General features: G+C 41.0%; 1 protein-coding gene and 1 pseudogene across 1 annotated transcript in view; one reads left to right on the top strand and one right to left on the bottom strand.

The window, feature by feature from the left end:
- Nucleotides 1–5,310: 5,310 nt before the first annotated feature.
- Nucleotides 5,311–5,745, bottom strand: LOC136147869 (small ribosomal subunit protein eS26 pseudogene; annotated as a pseudogene).
- Nucleotides 5,746–14,738: 8,993 nt separating this feature from the next.
- EGF (epidermal growth factor) overlaps nucleotides 14,739–24,114 on the top strand; it is an 89,190-nt gene continuing 79,814 nt past the window's right edge. The window contains 1 exon segment of the mRNA XM_065907230.1: nucleotides 14,739–14,865. Coding sequence (XP_065763302.1) covers nucleotides 14,739–14,865 — 127 coding nt within the window.

Below are 24,114 nucleotides of genomic sequence, written 5' to 3'. Positions count from 1 at the left end.
TGGAGTGTTGCAGTGCATGGGGTTGCAAAAAGTCGGATACAACTGAGTGACCGAACAACAACAATAACAACCCAGTTTCTGGGGGCTCCTTCCTCTTGGCCAGAGGAACCATTCTAGGTGACTGGAGGCAACTTAGCTGAAAGAAGGAACATGGGTAGGGCTTATCTTTTACTCCTTGTTTACCAAGTACTTTAAAAAATCTGGTTTCATTTGTTTGAAGCATGGAACTACTTAACCTGTGCATTAAGCATAGATTTACTTAATTGGATAGTGAGTCCCCTTCTTTAAAAAAAAATTAATAGACATTTTCTTAAAAGCAGGTTAAGGTTTATAAAAAAGTTGCGCAGTGTACAAAGAATGTCCACATATTGCCTTCCCTCCTCTTCCCTCAAGTGTCCCTTATTATTAATACTTTGCATTAATGTGGTTCATTTGCTACAATTAAGCCAATATTGATGCATTATTATTATCAACTAAAGCCCACCATTTACAACTCTTGTTGTACATTCTGTAGGTTGCAGTAAAGGTGTAATGACATGATCCAATTATCATATCATACAGAATAGTTTCCCTGCCCTAAAAATCCTTTGTTCTCCCCCTATTCATCTCTCCTTCATCCCAAACCCTGGAAATCACTGATCTTTTTATTATCTCCATGTTGTTTTTGTTCAGTCACTAAGTCATGTCTGACTCTTTGCGACCCCATGGACTGCAGCATGCCAAGTTCCCCTGTCCTACACTATCTCCCCAAGTTTGCTCAAATTCATGTCCACTGAGTCAGTGATGCTATCTAACCTTCTCATCCTCTGCTGCCCCTCCTCCTTTTGCCTTCAATCTTTCCCAGCATCAGGGTCTTTTCCAGTGAATTGGCTCTTCACATCAGTTGGCCAAAGTACTGGAGCTTCAGCTTCGGCATCAGTCCTTCCAATGGGTATTCAAGGTTGATTTTCTTTCGGATTGACTGGCTTGAACTTCTTGCAGTTCAAGGGACTCTCAAGAGTCTTCTCCAGCACCACAATTCGAAAGCATCAGTTCTTTAGTTCTTAGCCTTCTTTATGGTCCAGCTTTCAAATCTGTTCATGATTACTGAAAATACCATATCTTTGACTATACATTTGTTGGCGAAGTAATGTCTCTGCTTTTTAATACACTGTCTAGGTTTGTCATAGCTTTCCTTCCAAGGAGCAAGCATCTTCATGGCTACAGTCTCCAGTGATTTTAAAGCCCAAGGAAATAAAGTCTGTCACTGTTTCCACTGTTTCCATGAAGTGATGGGGCCAGATGCCATGATCTTAGTTTTTTGAAAGTCAAATTTTAAGCCAACTTTTTCACTCTCTTCTTTCACCCTCATCAAGAGACTTTTTAGTTCCTCTTCAATTTCTGCCATTAGGATGATAACTGCATATATCAGGTTATTGATATTTCTCCTGGCAATCTTGATTCCAGCTTGTGAGTCTTCCAGGGTGGCATTTTGCATAATGTACTCTGCATAGAAGTTAAATAAGCAGAGTGACAATATACAACTTGGATGTACTCCTTTCCCAATTTTGAACCAATCCATTGTTCCATGTTCAGTTCTAAATGTTGCTTCTTGACCCGCATACAAGTTTCTTAGGAGTCAGGTAAAGTGGTCTGGTATTCCCTTGTCTTTAAGAATTTTCCACAGTTTGTTGTGATCCACACAGTCAAAGACTGTAGTGTAGTCATTGAAGCAGAAGTAGATGCTTTCTGGGAATTTCCTTGCTTTTTCTATGATCCAATGGATGTTGGCAATTTGATCTCTGGTTCTTCTGTCTTTTCTAAATCCAGCTTGAATATCTGGAAATTCTCAGTTCACATACTGTTGAAGGCTAGCTTGAGGATTTTGAACACAACATTGCTAGCATGTGAAATGAGTAAAATTGTATGGTAGTTTGAACCTTCTTTGGCATTGCCCTTCTTTGGGATTGGATTGAAAACTGACCTTTCCCAAACCTGTGGTCACAGCTGTTTTCCAAATTGCTGGATATTGAGTGCAGCACTTTAGCTGCATCATCTTTTAGGATTTGAAATAACTCACTGAAATTCCATCACCTCCACTAACTTTGTTCATTGTAATGCTTCCTCAGGCATTGCCTTTTCCAGAATGCCATATAGTTAAATTCATACAGTATTTAGCCTTTCAGATTGGCTTCTTTCACTTAGCAAATGCATTTATGATTCCCTCATGCCTTTAGTGGCTTGATGTTCATTTCATTTTATTCCTGAAAGATATTTCATTGTATGCATGTACCACATTTTTTTTTTACCATGCATCTATTGAAGGTCATCTTCCAAATTTTGGAAATTATGAATAAAGCTGTAGTAAATATAAGTTTCACCTCATTTTGGTAAAATCCCAGGAGCACAACTGACCTCTTTTTTCAGCACAATTTTTATATCTGTTATTTATATCTTGATAAATTGTAATTTGCCCCCTCATAGCTCAGTTGGTAAAGAATCCGCCTACAATAGAGGAGACCCAAGTTTGATTCCTGGGTTTGGAAGATCCCCTGGAGAAGGAAATGGCAACCCACTCCAGTATTCTTGTTTAGAAGATCCCATGGACAAAGGAGCCTGGCAGGCTATAGTCCATAGGGTTGCAAGGATTGGACACGACTTAGCAACTAAACCACTCTTCATAGCTAACTCCTGTGCCTGAGGTCCTAATTTCTTTCCCTTAATACTATTTCAGTTTCTGGCATATATGTATCATTAAGAATGCAACACATGTCAACAGTTTTCTTTCTGAAAACTAAGGGAATGTTTTCAAATCTCGTGGGAACTGTCCTGATGCAATTGACCCTTATTAATAGAAATAGCCTGTGTACTCTTTCTGTGGGTGGATATTTAATAGTCATGCCTAACAAAACACATTGTCTTGTCACTTCTGGTTCTGGCAGTCATATACGTATTTCTTTTGATGATGTCCGAGCCTGATCATTCTGATCAAAAACACCATATAATGAGGAGAGAATCATGATTTCAGATTTCATATTCTTCATAAATGTGTAATTTATGAAGGAAAATTCTCAGCCTTTCTGATCTTCAGTGTCCTCACTTGTGAAATGGGGCAATAACGTCCACCTTGCAAGGTGGTGTTGAGGAATGGAAGTGATGTGAATAAAGCATCTGCGCTTCCTCTCTGCCTGACACACTGGAAGCAATCTGTTGGTGGCAATCATTGATGGCAATGATTAATAGCAGTTGTGTGTATGGCCAACATATATCCCAGGAGAATGAAATGCTTTGAGCTTCAGTAGGAAATTTTATCTGAAGAGTTGGAATGATGACTGGCATACATAAAGATGTCTCTCAGAGCCGTCTTTCACCTATTGATGCCCACTCACATTTTAAAACATTCAGAACAGTTCACTTGTCATTAACATCTAATTCTCTCAGGACGTGCCAGCAGAGTTTCCTCTTATCCAGCTGTGTCACCTCAGGATCTATAGATCTAATAAATAAGCCATTACTGACCCTGTCCTGTCCCAGTCCTGTTGTCTGCATGACCTTCCTCCTTTTCCATGCCTGTCTGAGGCTTTTAGTTACTCCAGGAAACTTTGCTGCATGTTCTGGTCCACAGAACTGGTGAAGTTCCCCTTCTTTCCTGACACCCCCAGAATACTTAGGGACTGGCCATTCATTAGCTCATTACTCATAATCTCTTCCTTTTGTAGTGTTAATCAATCTCAGCAACATCTTGAACTTAGGGAATATGACTTCCATTTCTTATATTCCATACAGCACCCTGTCATATAGAGCTCTTTAATTATCACTGAATTAGTTAATTTGATTCAGTCGCAGAAACTAAAAGGTGTTAGGCAGCTCAAACCATAAAGCTTATATAGCTTTCTAGGCAACTGTAAAAAGACATTCATTTGTCCAGGAGAGATTCAGTTTTATTTAGAAGGAAGAATGTGGATTTATTAAATATCTCTGGATGTCCTTTCTAGGTGGATTGCTCTGTCTTATGTGTTTGCCATTTGGGCAACCCTTGGCTGTCTGTGGATGAGCTGGGGTTGACTTTTAACATGAGTCACCAGTCTTCACATCTGCGCTATCCATGTTGACTCCATCTCCTAAGGAGCTTATGCTCAACATGGCAACACTAGCCCAAGTGCCATGTAATTCGGAAAGCAAGGCTTTTTACAACCAAAAGTAATATGAGAGATTCAAACTCCAAACAGAATGTAGTTGTGGATTATATTTGTGTTCATGTTATTCTCCTCTCCTCCACTAACACGCACTGTCTTCTAAGTTCCTTCTATTGCGGTGTCACCTGTGGCGACAACAATGTGTTTGTTGGATGGAAAGCTTATCAACAAGGTTAGTAACTCTTATGCATCGTATCTGCAGGACGTTCATTCAGAGTCTTGAGTTTGTGAGTCCAGAAAGCAATGGAATATTCCATGTATCCCCCGCACACAACTCCTGCTGCCCCTGGGGTCTATTTCTCATATAAAAGGTCAGAGCTACCTGGCGGAGGTTAGCTGAAATCAGAAGAATCCTGACTTTCAGAAAAGTGACCTAGTATGTGAGAAATGAGGAGGACATAATTAAATATGAGTAGAAAGACTTGGAGTCGCTCCCATTCTCTATAAGGGGTGTTCACTACTGTGACTGTTATTTTTTGACTATTGCTTCATCTATGTTTCGACTAGCACTTGGAACGCTACCTCTGGGCAACTTAAATGAAAGCTTGTTTTACAGCTTGAAGCAAATTGGCAGAAATTTCCATTGTTCATCAAATCTGTTGTAGATGATTTGCCTGAGCCAGATATTTCTGGGTCCTGGATTCGCTCCTGAAGAAATAACTGCTGTTGTTCAAAGTAGAAAGTGGTCCAGGAAACTTGGAGCTTTTATTCTCTATCACTGATCTGTGAAAAGACAGCCAAATTTGTTTGAGAAGGAAAAGCGTTTAGTAATGTTGGATTCCCAATGCTTTCCAGATTTTGTGCTTTTGGGGAAGTTAAAATGGAGGAAGTCTTGTTCAGGATTCAGACGCAGGAGAGCAGGACTCTGACCTGCCTGCACACACAGCAAGTCAGGTGGTGCCTCAGATAAGAGAGGGAGTGGGTCTTGGAAGTACCGAACCCCTGAAGATCAGGCCAACCCCTGGGGTCTAAGAAGTCTTCTGACTCGCAAGGTGAAACAAACAGCATTGTAAAATGGTTAAGGTAAAATCAGAGCTGCATTTTTGCACACAAACTGATAATGGTAACAGATTGTGACCTTTGATCTTGAGTGTTCTACACCCTTTTGATATATATTTTAAGTATAATATTCATTTTATTGTCTTTTCAGAAAAACCAGTATTTCTTCAGTCTTTAAGGACTTGGATTCATACATGGGCTTTGGTGGAGGACGTGCAGCAGCACCCGCAGGTCTAAATTGGGGTGGAGGTGTTCTGTTTTTCCAGGCTTCTGGAGAGTGATTACTGACTACGTTGCTGTGAATGGTACAACTCACACGGTAATGTAGTTTCACATACAGCTTGGGAAGCAAGTAGGCGTCAAAAACACTTGCTTCAGAAATGTCCCTGATGGCTGCGGCCTCTACCATATTCCGAACAATGAACTTCTTAATGGCCTTGTCCTTGGGCACACAGCGGGCACAGTTGGTGCAGCGAATAGGCTGCATGAAGCCGTGGCCCTTTTTGGAACCATTGTTCCTTCTTTTCCTGGTAATCTTGGAAGAAACAAGATCCCTTTGATTTATTGACATAACTTAAATCAAATTCTAATGAAGCCCTTTTGACCTCTAGCTAACTCTGGGATGCTTCAGAGAGCCCCTGTGTGTGTTAGTCACTCAGTCATGTCTGATTCTTTCCTCATGGACTTTAGCTCGCCAGGCTCCTCTACCCATGGAATTCTCCAGGCAAGAATACTGGAGTGAGTTGCCATTCCCTTCTCCAGGGGATCTTCCTGACCCAGAGATTGAACCCAGGTCTCCCGCATTGCAGGCAGACTCTTTACCACTTGAGTCAACAAGGAAGCCCTCAAACAGCCTGTAGAACATCCCAAAGAGAGATATTAAACTAGTTAGGTTCATGGGAAATATTGTTAAACGCTCCTTGGAAGGAAAACTGTGACAGACCTAGACAGTGTATTAAAAAGCAGAGACACTACTTTACCAACAAAGGTGCTTATAGTCAAAGCTATGGTCTTTCCAGTAGTCATACACAGATGTGAGAGTTAGACCATAAAGAAAGCTGAGTGTCAAAGAACTGGTGCTCTCAAATTGTGGTGCTGGAGAAGACTCTTGAGAGTCCCTTCAGCTGCAAGGAGATCAACTCAGTCAATTCTAAACGAAATCAGCCCTGCATATTCACTGGAAAGACTGATGTTGAAGCTGAAGCTCCAATACTTTGGCCACCTGATGTGAAGAGCTGACTCATTGGAAAAGACCCTGATTCTGGGAAAGATTGAAGGCAGGAGGAGAAGGGGGCCAAAGAGGATGAGATCACTGATTCAATGGACAGAAATCTGAGCAATCTTGGGGAGATGGTGAAGGACAGAGGAGTCCGGTGTGCTTCAGTTCATGGAATTGAAAAGAGTTGGACATGACTTAGTGACTGAATAGTAACAAATTGTCAAATGAGTAATAAATCTTCTCAGGTTATGTTGTATGGAATATGTTATCCATATAGATATTCTAGAAGTTATATAGATTTCATAAAGATCTGACATGCCCTGGTAAAACATTATCAGTCATAATTCTAATTGCTATCTTAAAATGTTCCATGTCACAGCAGTAACCAAGTTACTTTGTCAATTGTGTTGTAATCAGACTTTTAAAAAATAATTTTAAAAATTTATTTATTTTTGGCTGTACTGGGTCTTTGCTGCTGCTCAGGCTTTTCTTTAGTTGAAGTGGGCAGGGGCTACGCTTCATTGCACTGCACAGGCTTCTTACTGCAGAGGCTTCTTTTTCCATGGAGCACAGGATCAAGGGCGCTGAGCTTCAGTGGTTGTGGCATGTGGACTCAATTGTTGGGCTTCCCAGGGTTCAGAGCACAGGCCCAGTAGCTGCGGTACATGGGCTTGCTCTAAGCTGCTCTACGGCGTGTGAGATCTTCCTGAATGAGGGATCAAACTCTAAGTCTCCTGCATTGGTGGATGGATTCTTTACCACTGAGCCACCAGGGAAACCTCTGTAATCAGATTTTAAACATGCCTTTTAAAGCCTTTTTTGTCATTATAGAGAGCTATGGGTTTCACTCTGATGCCTTTGCAAAGATACTACCTCTTCAAGATTTATAGAAAGGATTTCTTAAGGTTAAATTAAAATTAACTAGATAAGCAAATTTCGTTATTAACAGTAAACTGGTATTGGACTGGATTTGGTTTTCTCTGTCTGTTAAGAGAAAAAAAAGTTTTCTTATCATGTGGCTTTTGATAACAGAATATATGAATTTCTTTGCCTTTAAGTGATTTATACTTGTTTTTAAAATCTTTTGGTAAATAAATATTAGTTCACAATGATCTGTGAAGTTTGGGACACACATAGATAAAGCTTCTTGTGTGTCTAAAAAAATTAACCTTCATTGTCAGACTTTTGCTATCCTGATTCCTTAGGACATGGCAAGAGTCTACTACTGAATCAAGGAATTTAAAATGGGTAAACAATAGCTGTAAATCAAACAGCCAGGGCTATAGGAAATCCAAGACTGCTTGGCTTTTCCTGGTTCACTGACAAACCTCATTTTTTATTTGATGGGATAAAGCCTTCCCTGGCTGCAGGGTAAATGTCCTCACAAAAAATTTCTGTTTCACTGAATAGTAAATTCTAGTTTTGTTAATTGAGATCTATATTGAGAAGACTCACTTCTCAGATAGTTCCTTTCTGTTATGTTTGATTACTAAAAAGTTTAATTAAATTATTCTAAAGCTCATCTCAGTAATCTATCTTTGGTTAGAGATTAGCTCCCCTGGTGGCTTAGTTGGTAAAGAATCCACCTGCAATTCAGGAGACCCAGATTCTATCCCTGGGTTGGCAAGATCCCCTGGAGAAGGAAAAGGCTACCCACTCCAATATTCTTGCCTGGGAAATGCTATAGTTAGAGAAGCCTGGCAGGCTACAGTTCATGGGGTCGCAAGAGTAGGATACAACTTAGTGACTAAAACCACCCCATGAGCTACACCCAGGGATTATAAAATTACATGTATCTATCAATGAACTATGTGCTAATTAGAGCTTATGGAAAAAATAAGACAAAACAATGTCCTTGGGTTTCTGGAATATGAAGTTTCCAGAAGTTGGAAAGACGTAAAGCAAGAGTAGTCAATTTGTCGAATTATACGCAGTATGCTAAGTAGTGTCTGTTGCTAAGTAGTGTCTGAGTCTTTGCAAACCCAAGAACTGCAGCAGGCCAGGCTTCCCTGCACTTCACTATCTCCTTGAATTTGCTCAAACTCATGACCACTGAGTCGATGATGCAATCCAACCATCTCATCTTCTTTGGCCCTCTTCTCCTTCTGCCCTCAATCTTTCCCAGCATCAGGGTCTTTTCCAATGAGTTGGCTCTTCACATCAATTAATCAAAGTATTGGATCTTCAGCTTCAACATCAGTCCTTCCAGTGAATATTCAGGGTTAATTTCCTTTGGGATTGACTGGTTTGGTGTCCTTGCTGTCCGAGGGACTCCCAAGAGTCTTCTCTAGCACCACAATTCAAAAGTGTCAACAGTATATGCATGCATGTGTGCTCAGTCACTTCAGTCATGTCCAACTCTGTGCAACTATATGGACTGTAGTCTGCCAGGCTCCTCTGTCCATGGGATCCCCCAGACAAGAATACTGGAGTGGGTTGCCATGACTTTCTCCAGGAGATCTTCCTACCCAGGAACTGAACCCATGTCTCACATCTCCTGCCTTGGCAGGCAGGTTCTTTACCACTAGTGCCACCTGGGAAACCCTGTCAACAGTAGGCTTTAAAGGAAGAAAATTTGACTGATGCATATACACAGACTCTTGGTGAGTAGCCAATGGATTGGCCAGTTGGCTTCCCCTACGGGTAAAAAATGGGGCTTCCCAGGTGGCACAGTGGTGAAGAATCTGCCTGTCAAGCAAGAGACACAAGAACTTCAGGTTTAATCCCTGCATCAGGGAGATCCCTTAGAGAAGGAAATGGCAACCCACTCCGGTATTCTTGCCTGGGAAATCGAAAGGAGATAGGAGCCTGGCAGGCTATATAGTCCATGTGGTCGCAAAGAGTCAAAGACCTAGAGTTGGATATGACTTAGTGACTATACAGCAACAACTCAACAACAACTCTTGTGAATAGATTATTCTTGGAAGCCTGCCTATAATGTGGATTGTCATTCATGCCTCAATCTTTAGGGATATGCTACAGTTAAGAGAAAAATATGAAGAGGTTTCCCAAATAGGTTTCTTCATATTTTTCTTTTACTTGTAGCATATCCCTGAAGGCTGAGGTGTGAGTGACAATCCACATTATAGTCAGGCTTCCAGGAATAATCTATCACAAGAGTTGCTGTTGTGTTGTTTGGTCACTAAATTGTGTCCAATTCTAAGTCTGAAACATGAGCCAGACCTAGACTCAGGATAATTTTGTCTTCCTAGTAGACAAGGTCTGTCCTTTCTTAACCTAGACTTTCTATGGAAAACATTTGTCTGTCTGCTAGATTACACACCACTGATAAAGATATAGCTCAAGCCCCAGACACAAATATTATTGTGCCGATTTACTTTAACACTGTACCCACCTATTGATAGACTGTGACAAGACTATTGAGGAATTGCTATGTGGACCAACTTCTTGCCTTTGGGGAAACCAACCAATCATTGTGAATGAACTATCTTCCCTAAATCCTGTAAGAATTTTTAAAAACAGCCCCTCGATTAGTATGTATCGTAACTGATAATGTAAACACAACTTCTATATATCAATTAGTAACTCCTTTTTCCAGATGTCTAGCACATTTTTTTTTAAAGTTGCTCAGTCGTGTCTGACTCTTTGCGACTGCATGAACTCTACAGTCCGTGGAATTCTCCAGGCCAGAATACTGGAGTGGGTAGCCTTTCCCTTCTCTAGGGGATCTTCCCAACCCAGGGATCGAACGCAGGTCTCCCACAGGGCAGGCAGATTCTTTACCAGCTGAACCACAAGGGAAGCCCAAGAATACTGGAGTGGGTAGCCTATCCCTTCTCCAGCGGATCTTCCTGATGCAGGAATCAAACTGGGGTCTCCTGCATTTCAGACAGATTCTTTACTAACTGAGCTATCAGGTAAGCCCAAAGGTTGGCCCACTGCTTTGGCCAGGAAATGAACCAGGGTCAACTGCTTGGAAGGCAGCTATGCTCACCATTATACCAGTAATGCTGCACAAACACATATCTAACGTATGTTGATCATTTATATTGGAGGGGGACCACTTATTACTTTCCCCCCAGGAGAACTTAGGTATTATGGACCCACATATTATTCCCTACTTTGTCTGTTCCTAATATTAGCTTCTTCTTCGAACTGTTATGTAAGATTTTGCAAGGAACCAAAGAGTTACAAAATTTCATAGGTAAACATAATCGTACCTTGATAGAACATTCTGTTGTTACTACCATTGCTGCCAATAAGTTAATGGATGTAGAAGCTGATGTACAAAAGCATACTTCTCATTCATGGTGGGACTTTTTCTTTACTAAATCCCCTACTGCTCAAAAACTGTTTTCTGCATTGTATAATTCATTACTTGCTTCTTTGATCACTTTATTTCTTTTGACTATCTGGAATTGTTATTTGACTTACAGAATTAAGACTGCCCATTTTTTTTGCCTTATTCCTATGTTATTTAACTTAAATAATCCTAAGGCCAGCTGTTAGGGAAATTAAAATGGAGGAACTCTCGTTCAGGCTTCAAAGGCAGGAGAGCAGGACTCTGACCTGCCTTGGACCTGCCTGGACATTGCCTGGATTCCATACCTGCATACATACATAGCAAGTCAGGCGGCACTTTAGATAAGAAGCAAGGGAGTGGATCTTGGAATTCTTGAGCCCCTGAAGGTCTGGCCAACCCCTGGGAACTCAGAAGTTTTGTGATTCACAAAGTGAAATATATGGTATTATAAAAGTTAAAAAAAAAAAAAACAGAGCTGCATTTTTACATGCAAACTGATAACAATATCAGATTGCAGCTTGGGTTTATAAATGGGGAGTCCCTGAAACTGCAATCTGAAGTCTCACCCATGGGGTGGATGCACCCTGGGGCCCCTTCCCAACTGGAACTCCAGATTGCTATTAATGAGAGACTTCCCAGTGCTGTCTAAGTCTGGATGTTCATCATCCCAATTTGGTGATGTATGGGCTATTACTTTTCTCTATTGTTTCTATTTCTCTTCTTTTAATGACTATATTGAAATTAAGTCAAATAATCCTCTATTACATATTGAAATTGTATATTTGTGTGTAACAAGTGATTTCTTTTGTTAACAAATCCTTTGAACCTAAAACAAAATAAAAATGTTGGCAAAACATAAACTGGCACTGTGAGCAGGATTCGTGAAACAAAATGCTACTCCTTAAAAAGAAAGAGGTTAAGACTATCCAAATTTTTATTCCCAGGTAGGAAGATTTGCCTTACTGCTCGCTGGCTACTGAATAGGGCATATCCACTGGATTGTGTGAGAGTTGGGGCCCCAAATTAGAGTGGGCCAAACTGTTAGAAGTTATTGAATGTTTGTAGCTTGTGCCACCTGAGAAAGGATCAGAATGTACTGCACTGGGTTGGAGAGGCTGGATCCTCCTCTCTGCCTACCGTAAAGTAATGAAAGTAAAACTTCCAGCAGAACAGTGCTATTAGCTTGTTTTTTTTTCCCAACACTGCTCTATGATAACAGTTCCCTCCTTTCGCTGCACTCCTGGCCCCTCATGGTGTTTTATTACAGTCCTGCTGCAAGAAAGGGTGACCATGCATACTGTAGCTCTTCATCTGGCATCAGGGATTTCCCTTTGATTTGGAAAGAATAATCTTTCAAACCTCGAATAGCCAAAGTAATCTTGAGAAAGAAGAACGGAACTGGAGGAATCAACCTGCCTGACTTCAGACTCTACTACAAAGCCACAGTCATCAAGACAGTATGGTACTGGCACAAAGACAGAAATATAGATCAATGGAACAGAATAGAAAGCCCAGAGATAAATCCACAAACCTATGGACACCTTATCTTTGACAAAGGAGGCAAGGATATACAATGGAAAAAAGACAACCTCTTCAACAAGTGGTGCTGGGAAAACTGGTCAACCACTTGTAAAAGAATGAAACTAGAACACTTTCTAACACCATACACAAAAAAAAACTTAAAATGGATTAAAGATCTAAATGTAAGACCAGAAACTATAAAACTCCTAGAGGAGAACATAGGCAAAACACTCTCCGACATAAATCACAGCAAGATCTTCTATGACCCACCTCCCAGAATATTGGAAATAAAAGCAAAAATAAACAAATGGGACCTAATGAAAATTAAAAGCTTTTGCACAACAAAGGAAACTATAAGTAAGGTGAAAAGACAGCCCTCAGATTGGGAGAAAATAATAGCAAATGAGGAAACAGACAAAGGATTAATCTCAAAAATTTACAAGCAACTCCTGAAGCTCAATTCCAGAAAAATAAATGACCCAATCAAAAAATGGGCCAAAGAACTAAACAGACATTTCTCCAAAGAAGACATACAGATGGCTAACAAACACATGAAAAGATGCTCAACATCACTCATTATCAGAGAAATGCAAATCAAAACCACAATGAGGTACCATTACACGCCAGTCAGGATGGCTGCTATCCAAAAGTCTACAAGCAATAAATGCTGGAGAGGGTGTGGAGAAAAGGGAACCCTCTTACACTGTTGGTGGGAATGCAAACTAGTACAGCCACTATGGAAAACAGTGTGGAGATTTCTTAAAAAACTGGAAATAGAACTGCCATATGACCCAGCAATACCACTTCTGGGCATACACACCGAGGAATCCAGATCTGAAAGAGACACGTGCACCCCAATGTTCATTGCAGCACTGTTTATAATAGCCAGGACATGGAAGCAACCTAGATGTTCATCAGCAGATGAATGGATAAGGAAGCTGTGGTACATATACACCATGGAATATTACTCAGCCATTAAAAAGAATTCATTTGAATCAGTTCTAATGAGATGGATGAAACTGGAGCCCATTATACAGAGTGAAGTAAGCCAGAAAGATAGAGAACATTACAGCATACTAACACATATATACGGAATTTAGAAAGATGGTAACAATGGCCCTATATGCAGGGCAGAAGAAGAGACGCAGAAGTACAGAACAGACTTTTGAACTCTGTGGGAGAAGGTGAGGGTGGGATGTTTCAAAAGAACAGCATGTATATTATCTGTGGTGAAACAGACCACCAGCCCAGGTGGGAGGCATGAGTCAAGTGTTCGGGCCTGGTGGGCTGGGAAGACCCAGAGGAATCGGGTGGAGAGGGAGGTGGGATGGGGGACCGGGATGGGGAATACGTGTAACTCTATGGCTGATTCATATCAATGTATGACAAAACCCACTGAAAAATAAAAACAAAAAGAATAATCTTTCAAATTCCGCCATAAAATATACGGGAAGGAGAAAGATAAAGCTCCAGGAATGTGCACTGGTGTTGACATTCACTCACATAATGAACCGAAGGTCAGTTTTCTTTAGTGTTGCTCAGATGAATGATCAATTGCTCTAAGTCTGCATTATCAGCAGTGCTGTTCACCACTGATTTATACGACGTGATTTAATGTTGTCTCCATCTTGCCAGATGTTTAAAACATAGCCAATATTCACAGGTACCTCCAAGACACCAGAAGCAACTCCACAGCCCTCTCATGACTCTTCCCCTGGTTTTGCCCGGAATGCTCATGGTGAACAGTCAGCTGTCTCCTTGGCAGTGGTCCCCGCTTTCCTGGAGCATGGAATTGCCTACATTCGTATTTGCAAACAGAGGCTCACTCGAGTGTTACTAAAGGAGAGGGGTGGAGCCAAAGAGGCTTTAAAAAGGAAAAGAGGAGTCATTCTACTTTTTTTTTTTTTTTCTGTGTCATGTTATTTTGTTTCCATTTATTTTTATTAGTTGGGGGCTCATTATTTTACAATATTGTAGTGGTTTTTGCCATACATTGACATGAATCAGCCATGGATTTACATGTGTTCCCCACCCTGAACCCCCCTCCCACCTCCCTCCCCATCCCATCCCTCTGGATCTTCCCAGTGCACCAGGCCCGAGCACTTGTCTCATGCATCCAACCTGGACTGGTGAAACCATGTTTGGGGAGGAATCATATGTCCTTATTTCATCAAGGGTCGTGGTTGGAACTTACCACCAATTCTTCCCTATTTTCCTTTTCCTAGCCTTGGCCTTGCAACTCTGCCTTGTCACAGTGAAGACAGCGACAGGCCTCCAGTGCATGCCTGTTCAACTCTGTGAAATGTGTCATAAGTGTGTCAGGTATATCTTACCAGCTTCCCCAAAACTGAATCTTTCCCCTCAGGCTGCATTTGGATGCTGTCTTGAGTTGAAGGAGAAGGAGCAAGAGGGTAACAGCAGAGCAACAGAGGAAAAGATACCCCAGGGCTGCAGGCCGACCCGAGTGGACACACCGGGAGTCAGACGTACCCACCTGGCCCGGGCTGTGCTCAAGCAACGTCAGCTTGTTTCCTATTGAGAGTTCAAGCCCATCAACATCATGATGCATTTCCTTGTCATTGTGTTGCTGGTAGTTCTCAAATTTAGTTTTGTTAGCCTCTCAGCCCTGCAGCACTGGAACTGTCCTGAAGGCTTTCCCTCCAGAAATGAGAATTCTACTTGTGCGGGTAAGTAATCTAATCAAAAGGAGTTCACGTGAAACGGATCACCAGCCCAGGTTGGATGCATGAGACAAGTGCTCGGGCCTGGTGCACTGGGAAGACCCAGAGGGATCGGGTGGAGAGGGAGGTGGGAGGGGGGATCGGGATGGGGAATACATGTAAGTCCATGGCTGATTCATGTCAATGTATGACAAAACCCACTGCAATGTTGTGAAGTAATTAGCCTCCAACTAATAAAAATAAATGAAAAAAAAAAAAGGAGTTCACGTCTTCCCAGAAACTACCTTCTGATACCAATTCGTTCCGTCTTATATTCTTGGTATTTGTTTCCGATTTGTCTTTGGATGTGTATATTTGCTTCCTTTTTGTTTTCAATGCATGTTTATTTCCTTATTGGCTGTTAGGACTAACTATAATAATTCAAACTATTCTTCTGTGTGTGAATGAATAGGTCTGATTTTTAACTAGTTAAACTTCTGTCTTGATTCTGACATGAGGAGTGATTAAATACTTAGTTGATCAGCTTTATATGGGAAATTGGGGAAACAGATGACTTTTAAAAAATTTTTGAAACTGTCTCTAAGCCATAAAGAAAAAAATATCATCCTTTGGATAACTTTGTGTAGGAATTAAGAGGTTGCTAAAAACCAGTGAAAAATGGGGAGGGAATTGGGAACAAATGTGATTCCTTCATTGTGAAAGTTAAGCTAAATTTCACATGAAACCTCCTTGCATTCTCCCCCACAGCTGTTTCTGAAGCTCTGATGCAGCGCCAGTTTTAGTAACAGGTGCATTGTAACTTTGGGAACTGCTAAGAAATGATAATATGCCACAACCGCTCTCATACTGAACGCGTTCTTAATCAAGAGGAAATGGGAATTCTACTGAATGCAAAATAGCAATGCTGAGTAAGAATTTATTTTAATCCTTGGTTGCTCTCCAACCTGTTGCTCAAACAAGGCAGTCATTTCCATTCACTAAAGGGCATAAACTGCCCCGATAGTCCTTTCTTGTCATTTTACCCTTTTGAGAAGAGGTCTGGCTCCCCAAAAGAGGTAGATTGAGGGAAACAGTAAATTTTCCAGAAGAGAAAGAGAAGCCTCGGGAAATTAGCACAAAGTAATGGGAATAAAGGTAACAGTTCTGAGTCACACTGCTGACATTGGTCTCCTGTCCTGGTTTTCCTGTAAAGGAAATTATGGGGATGAGGAAGTCAAGGCTCTGTCACCAGGCAGCATGCACTGGAATGGGTGAGAAGAACCGGAGGGTGTGGAAGGAAGGACTGAGTTCTAATTATCTCTGGGTCCCCAGCACCTAGAACATATCCACTGTCATAGTTTATATTCAGTAAATTCTTGCTGAATGAATGAGTATCTCTGACCTGATAATCCACGTCCTAAACAATAAAGGCAAAAAAAGAAATGACAGGGACTTTCCTGGAGGTCCAGTGGTTATTCTCTATGCTTCCACTGCAGGGGGCTCAGGTTCCACCCCTAGTCTCGTTGGGGAACTAAAATTCCACATGTTGTGCAGTGCAGCCAAAAAAAAAAAAAAAAAAAAGATGACAAAAAGCAAAAATAACCCCATGAGCTGGTGACTCAGCTGTTGGAGGCAGAGCTTTTGAGCATAGTTTTGGCGGGTGGCCTGGACCCTCTTTGGGTTGGGAGAGAGTAATTGGCAAGTGACCATAGCCAGGCATTTGCATGGATGCAGAGAGAGAGTGGGAACCAATCAAGAAGCAGAAACTGAGAGAGAAAAAATAAGATGCAAATGAACTTCTGTACATGGCTTTAGAGTCTCAAGGAACTCACTGCTAACAAGGGAACCTACACCTCATGCTTCTCACTAGTCCCTGCTGGTCGCTCAAAAGTGCCTTCACTGAGGCTGGTTGAAGAAATAAACCTGAAGCCCAGGATAGAGACAATGAGTTAGGAGGACTGTGTCACAAAATGGAAGGAACTGAGGTTTTAGATGCAAACATACTTCATTTCAAATCTATACTACCTAGTTAATACTGGAGCTATAGTGGACTATATTCTAATTCCCTGGTGGCTCAGTCAAGTAAAGGATCTATCTGCAATGCAGGAGACTGCCTGCAGCACAGGTGACCGGGGTTCGATCCCTGGGTCTGGAAGATTCCCTGGAGAAGGAAATGGCAATCCACTGCAGTATTCTTGCCTGGAGAATACCATGGACAGAGGAACCTGTGGGCTGCAGTCCATGGGATCGCAACAGTCAGAAACGACTTAGCGACTAAACCACAACCGCATAGTGGAATATTGCTGAAAAATAATAATAACCCCTTTCGGAATTGTTGTGGGGATCCCATGGGATAATATGGGAAATGCACTTACCACAGAGTCTGGCAGATTGTGCTTAATAAATATCCTCTTGGCTCCATATCCTGGCTAAATCTCCTTGATCAAATCATGTCACAAGATGCCTTATTTGAACACTGCAGTGACATGGCCCAGGCCCCATGGAGGGTGAAATGTCTGGATGCCACTTTGTGACTCTGACTCTTTGCTCCCTCATTCCTTGCAAATCAAAGGTTTAAAGCCTCTACTTGACACTCCATGTCTTATGTTAGCCAATAACTGCCCAGGTCGCACCCTATGCCCATGCATTTCAGAGGATAGTATTTCTCCTCTCTAAATAGATACGGTGCCATCATCTATTTTTCCTCTAATTAAATTCTACTTGCCTTATTCCTCACCCTTGGCATTGAGACACACCACCTGTGGCCAGCCTGACCCAGGAGGAAGAATCCCTTGTGGTCTGATTCAGGTAACTTTATGCCATGTTGTCTTGCATGTGACTATGAGCCTGATAAACCAAGCGATAACACAGACATGCGTTTTCTTTTCATTTCTCCCCTCCCCTATGCCTCCTACTGCTATTGCTTCTTCTTCTTTTATTTTAATCACTGAGTATTCTGTTAGCTTCTGTCTGGGCTACAGTGCAAAAGGAGAGCAATAAGGAAAAGGGCTGTCGAGTGGCTTTTGAACTTTCAAGCCTATTTTCCTTGGAGGAGAAATAGCAATTGAAGAGGAACTTTTCCTGTTTGATGTCTCTGCCTGCATTATTTATATGAACTTCCCTGGTAAATGGAGTGACGAAGAAGTGCAGGCCAAACCTCAGCACTAGTCAGTCATCTGGGGAGGTCATCTTTAGCAGTAAACAGTGAAATCACTGATTTCAGCACCGTCTAGGGTTTGGTCAGCTTCCTGGTCACATGCAAATCAGAGTAATTCCATGATCAAAATCTGGTTTATTTTTTCAGCTAGAGTTATGCAAAAGCTTTTTCAAAAAAAAACAAAAACAAAAACTAACTGCTCAGAAATTACAGGAGTGATCTTTTATGCATACCACATGAATAAAACCATCCCCTAAGTCCTCAGTGGTTCCCGGTCTTTGACTGGGTAGCAGAGCTTAGTGGTAAAGAGCTTCAATTTTGGAGTCTGCTGGCCTGAGTTCAGATCCCATTTCTGCTGCTTGTGAACTGTGTGTCTCATTGTCCTTGTTGTAAAATAAAGATAATTACCCCTTCCTCCCAGGACTGTTGTCAGGATTGTGTTAAAGCATTTGTTTTCAATTCTGGCTGCACGTTCAACCACCAGTGGGGTTAGCACCAGGTCAATGTGAGTCAGAGTCTCCTCTGGTGGTTTTTTTTTTTTTTTTATTACCCTCCCTTGGTGCTTCTAACAGACATAATGGACAGTCTGGGCTCAGGACCGCTCAGTTATCACATAACTGACTGAAGTGCATAAAAATGGTAAAGTGCATAAAATGGAGCCTGGCATGTAATGAGCACCCAATAAGTCTTGCGTGCATGCATGTCAAGTCACTTCAGTTGTGTCCAACTCTTTGTGACCATACGCACTGCAGCCCGCCAGGCTCCTCCGTCCATGGGATTCTCCAGGCAAGAATACTGGAGTGGGTTGCCATGCCCTCCTCTAGGGTATCTTCCTCACGCATGGATCGAACCTGTGTCTCTTGGGTCTCCTGCAATGGTAGGCAGGTTCTTTACCACTAGTGCCACCTAGGAAGCCCCTCGATAAATCTTAGCTTCTATTAATATTTTTATTGTAGTTAACATTATTTTATTGGTGGTAAGAGGAGTAGTGTTCTCTAAAGCACCAATACTCTGGCCACCTAATGTGAAGAACCAACTCATTGGTAAAGATCCTGATGCTGGGAAAGATTGAGGGCAGAAGGAAAAGGGGATGACAGAGGATGAGGTGGTTGGATGACATCATTGACTCAATGGACATGAGTTTGAGCAAATTCTGGGAGATAGTGAAGGACAGGGAAGCCTGGCGTGCTGCAGTCCACGGGGTCGCAAAGCATCAGACATGACTGAGCAACTGAACAACAACAAGTTTATAGATATGACTTAGTTTCTTCTATAATTAAATTTCTTTTATACATGGAAAAATGCCATGTTGAAAAACCTGATAATAGTTCTATGACATTACAGTTTGTATTCAAAATAATTTCAACATACGTAGCTTGTATTTTTGTGCTCAGAAGAAATGTTTGCTAAAAATCCAAAACCAAATCAAACTGGTTTGAGTGAGCGCCCTCGTGGAGGTGCAGCTCCAGCATTTGTCCTTCTGTGACATCAACTGATAAAAAGTTTCACTGAGTGCTAAGTGAGCCTGCTTGTTAGGTTTCTTAGCAGTGGTCACTTAAACAGCGGCAAAAACAAGCCACTATGTATTTAAGTCTCTTATGTATTCTTTCCTATGTTTGGAACCAATTGTTTTTAAGATTTGTAAAATTGTTGAGGGCATATAAAGAAACAATAAATTAGTTCTTTAAATGAATTTACATTTGGGAGCTTGTCATGGGCTGTCCCTTTTATTTGATATTTCAATTTAGAGGTTAGAAGGTGAGAAATATTTGCTTATTTGAGTAGAGCAAGTGCTTCCCATCAAAGGTAAATGGATCTGTAATTTGGCTTTAAATTCAAAATCTTACTTTATCATCTACAGATTTGCCTTCATGAAAATCTAGTGGCATATTTCCTTATATAGTATCAATGGTTGGGTTTTTGTTTGTTTGTTTTACCTTCCGTAACCTCCAAACTCCCTTCCATTTTAAAAAAGTTAAAATGTGGACATATGCTCCCAGTACACTTTTATTTATCACTTACATTAGTTATATACACTGATATTATGAATATTATGAAGCACGTAACATTTCTAACATTTTTTTTCCCCAGAATAATGTTCCAGTCTCTAAGTGGTGCACATCCTACTTGGGAAAGACTGTTTCAGAGAAGTAGTAGAATGATGGAATAAATGTTACATCCTTCTTTATTAGCTCAGCTCCTTTCACTTAAGCATGAAGAGAAAAGCAAAAGGACTGCTAGTTATTTTTCAAGTAAAGGGGGGTTATTTATAGTGAATACCTTTTCTCATAGTGTATCATTGTAGCAATTAAGATCTTCCCAGTTGCCTAACTCAGCGCCCCAGGATCCCTCTTGCATACGGTAGGGTTGCACTGAAATTCTGCCGTAAGGGTCAGAAGAACAGACTACATCCCTAAGAATGGACTGGCGTTTCATAAATTCCAAAGCTCTATGGCCTGCGGGGGCCATAGTATCTTAGAATTTTAAAATAAGAACAGTCTCATCTCCAGCCCCTCTCCCCTCCTCTGTCTTGGAGGATTGCTGGGCAGGGGTGGTGATGTGGAAGGAAAGGTTTGTCCCCTTGGTCCTTCCGCTGAATCACTCGTGCCTCTGTGGCTTGCTTCCTTCATGTCTTTTCTCCACTCCAGCACCTCACGCCCACATCACCCTGCTTCATTTCTTAAAAGAGCTTTGGGTTTTGAGGGTACAGACTTTAACTGAAGGCTGAGGGCAAGACACAAAGTCATGGTCACATCCTGATCCAGCGCACGAAACAACTAGAACAAAATGGTTTTCATTCTTGTACTTAAAAGTCGAGTCATTGTTTTCTGTGGAAATGACTTAGTTACCAGTCATCTCTCTTGAGTGTGACCCTCTTGCCATGTTAGCCACCCCTCTTTCGCTCTCGGTTACCCTTGCTCTACGTCTATTTCTCTCATCTTGGTCTCCTTCATCTATTTCAGATGACTTACATCCTCATGTAGAACATTGTAGATGTCTTCCCCCAACTCTGCTTTTTCTTTTTTTAACCATATCTTAGGCCTCTATTTATATGTAATCATTTTAAAACCTTAAATTACTAAATAGTACACTGAAGTGTTGTAGTAAAAATAAATCAGGTGTTTTTCAGAAGTTCTGGTCACAGATTAAACCAGTCTTGACAATTTTCTTTCCACAATGGGAGAAGGTTAAGTTTGAGGCAACAGAGGAGATCTTGGAGGCAGGACCCAGGTGTTGGGAATGCCACCTGAAGCGGAGACCTTTCCTGAACTCCTGGGCTGGAAGGGGCTGTGAGTTCCGGGGTTGGGGAGCCCTTTCTCCGGCCTGGTGGACACGTCAGAAATGAGGCAGGGCAGTGCCATGGAGGAGACCTTCAGGAGTCTGGTCTTAGCCAACCATTTTAAGGTGGGTTGTTCTTATTTTCTATTAAACCAGGGTGGTGCGTGTCTGACTGTGACTCCATGGACTGTAGCCCCCCAGGCCCTCTATTCATGGGATTTTCCAGGGAAGTACACTAGAGTGGGTTGCCATTTCCTCCTCTAAGGGGATATTCCTGACCCAGGGGTTGAACCTGAGTCTCCTGCCTTGCAGGCAGATTCTTTACTCCTGAGCCCTCAGGGAAGCCCCTTCCTATTAGTCACTAGTTTTTAAAGAAGATTTTATGAAAAGTTAGAGATTGATCTCACTTGTACTGAGGAAGACAAGAAAAGGGCTAGTCGCACATTTCAGATGAAATGGTAGAATGAGTGCAGGTAGGAGGGACTGTCTTCCACAAGCGCCGTGGCGCTCACAGAGTTACGGTCAGCGTGCAAGGAGAACGGATAAGAGTGCCAGTGGGTGAAGCTGAGAGAGGCAGGGTATTCCCTAGTCAGTGATCTACTATTAGGGGAATCAAACAGTTTGGGTTACAAAGCAATTACTATGGCTCCTCTCAAGTTTTATCATTGACTTGTAGGTTCTACTGTGCTAATTTATTTAGATTAACTTTACATATTGTCTCTTAATCCAGACAGTTAAAAAATCAAACATTATACCTCAGATGAAAGGAAACAAAAATTCCTTAACTGGAAAATAAATCTAAAATCAGTCCAACATTCTTAATATTTAGTCACTTTGATTATAGTGGAGAAAAACTGAAGAAACTAGTAATTTTCCAATATATGTAAATTGCCTAATCTATTTTAGCAGTTATTTTAATGAAGCAGTTTTGTTTGTTCTGAACAAAAAAAGACTCAATAACTAGCCTGAATAGCTAGAAAACTTTTTCAGAATGTCCAGGCCAGTATTAAAAAATGTACTTTTCTTCAAGGAATTCCTCAATATTTTTCAAGACACTCTTAAATTCCATAAAACAGCTTAGTGTTAAGTTTTAGTAATAACTCCAAATTTGAGCAATCCTAGAGCTAGGGAACAAAATGTGAGTTCCATTATGTTATAGTTTCTAATGTTAAAATTAACTTTAAGAAAGAACCAGAAACAAAAATAGTAGCAACAACAAAAACCTTGACTATCAGAGCATAATTGTCCCCACTGTCTATTTACTTCTTGCCTACAGGTCAGTACTTTCATCCAGAATGCTAATACTACTCACCATGAAGTCAATATTACCTGGATATTAGGTGAACCAGGAATGAAGATTTATTTTGTAGAGATTTTTTTTTTAACAATAGTGTTAATAAATATTAGCTTTGTACACCATCACTCCAGGCATGTCCCCAGCTGTCCCAGTTGTTGGGATCCATGACGAGAAGATGACTGAGATCTGGGCCTGGAAGGATAAGTGATGTTCTTTTCAGGTGTAGAAGAAGAAAAAATTACTTTAAATAGAAGGGACCATTATATTTCTTAAAAGGTCTTGCTGTATCAGAAAATATTTTATTTTATTTTATATGGCCAAAGTTACTAACCTCTGCAGGCAGTTGTAGACTAAAACATAAAAATGTGTTTTTCTTTAGGAGATCTTTTTCCTTAACATCATCTCTCAAAGCTCTCCTTTGATGCTGGAAATTAGTTAATGTGTAGAAATTTCAGTCTTTTTAGCTAAATACAGGGTGGGAATGTCTGTTCTCATCACCTCTTGACCTTTCTAAGCCTGGAGTTTGAATTGGTGTATGCAGCTGTCCTCACTTATGACCTTGATTTTGGTATTCTCCCAAGCCTAGCCATGCTAATGTCACTCAGCGCCTGCATTTTCCAGGATACCTGGTGCTCTGGAGTTTGTGTGAATGTGCCAGTGATTCATGGTGTGCACTGATTTAACTGCTGAGCCCCGTCCAGTGTAGAATAGATGAAGGCTTTCAGAGAAACACATTACCTGCTTCTCACTTCAGAGCTTTCTATTAGGGTGCTACAGACCAGCTTTGTGTGTAGTAAGTAGATCTCATTCATGAGGTGGTTCTTTTTGTGCAAGCCTGGTAGCTAGGATACAGACAGCCCAAACAACCTCAGAGCAGCTGTCTTATTCTTTAGCACCTGGTTTGTCAGTTGAGAAATAGTATTTTATTTCATTCATTTCAATGCTTTTCTGGTTAAAATTTCAGAAACTTGAAGAAGAATCTTTCTTCTTCTATAAACTATCCTTGAATAAACTGGTCAAAGATGGAAGATTCTTGAAACTCAACACTGTCATAATATATGACTGCTGACATCAATCCTCTGCATTTTGGGTCCTTCTCTAATGAGGTTTCAAAATATACCCAGAGGTAGAACCTACTAGGGATCTTTTGGTGTTTCTTTCCTTCCCTCTGAAGCTTACAATTATTCTGTTTACTATAGGAACTTAATTTTTTCTTGGTTTGCAAGGAAATTACAAAGTACATACAAATTACTATCATGAATGGTAATTTACCCAGTGTGTGGAAATGTATATCTTTTAAGATTCAACCAACACTGTTGAGAATTTTAAAAGCGCTAAGTGGATTAAAAGTCTTATTATGTTTTGGAAAACACACTTGAAAAAAATTCTGAATCTTTTATATTTCTTGGCTCTTCTAATCATGGCAAAAATTTCATGTAAGAGGGAAAAAAAAATAAGGTATGTGAAGAAAACTTTCCATTGTGAGCCTCAGTGCATTCAAAAAGCACCCAACAAGGTTCATGAAAGGATAACAGGAGATTGT

The sequence above is a fragment of the Muntiacus reevesi genome, chromosome 16 (genome assembly GCF_963930625.1).
Source record: "Muntiacus reevesi chromosome 16, mMunRee1.1, whole genome shotgun sequence".
NCBI lineage: Eukaryota > Metazoa > Chordata > Mammalia > Artiodactyla > Cervidae > Muntiacus > Muntiacus reevesi.
This window is presented reverse-complemented; position numbering and strand designations above follow the sequence as displayed.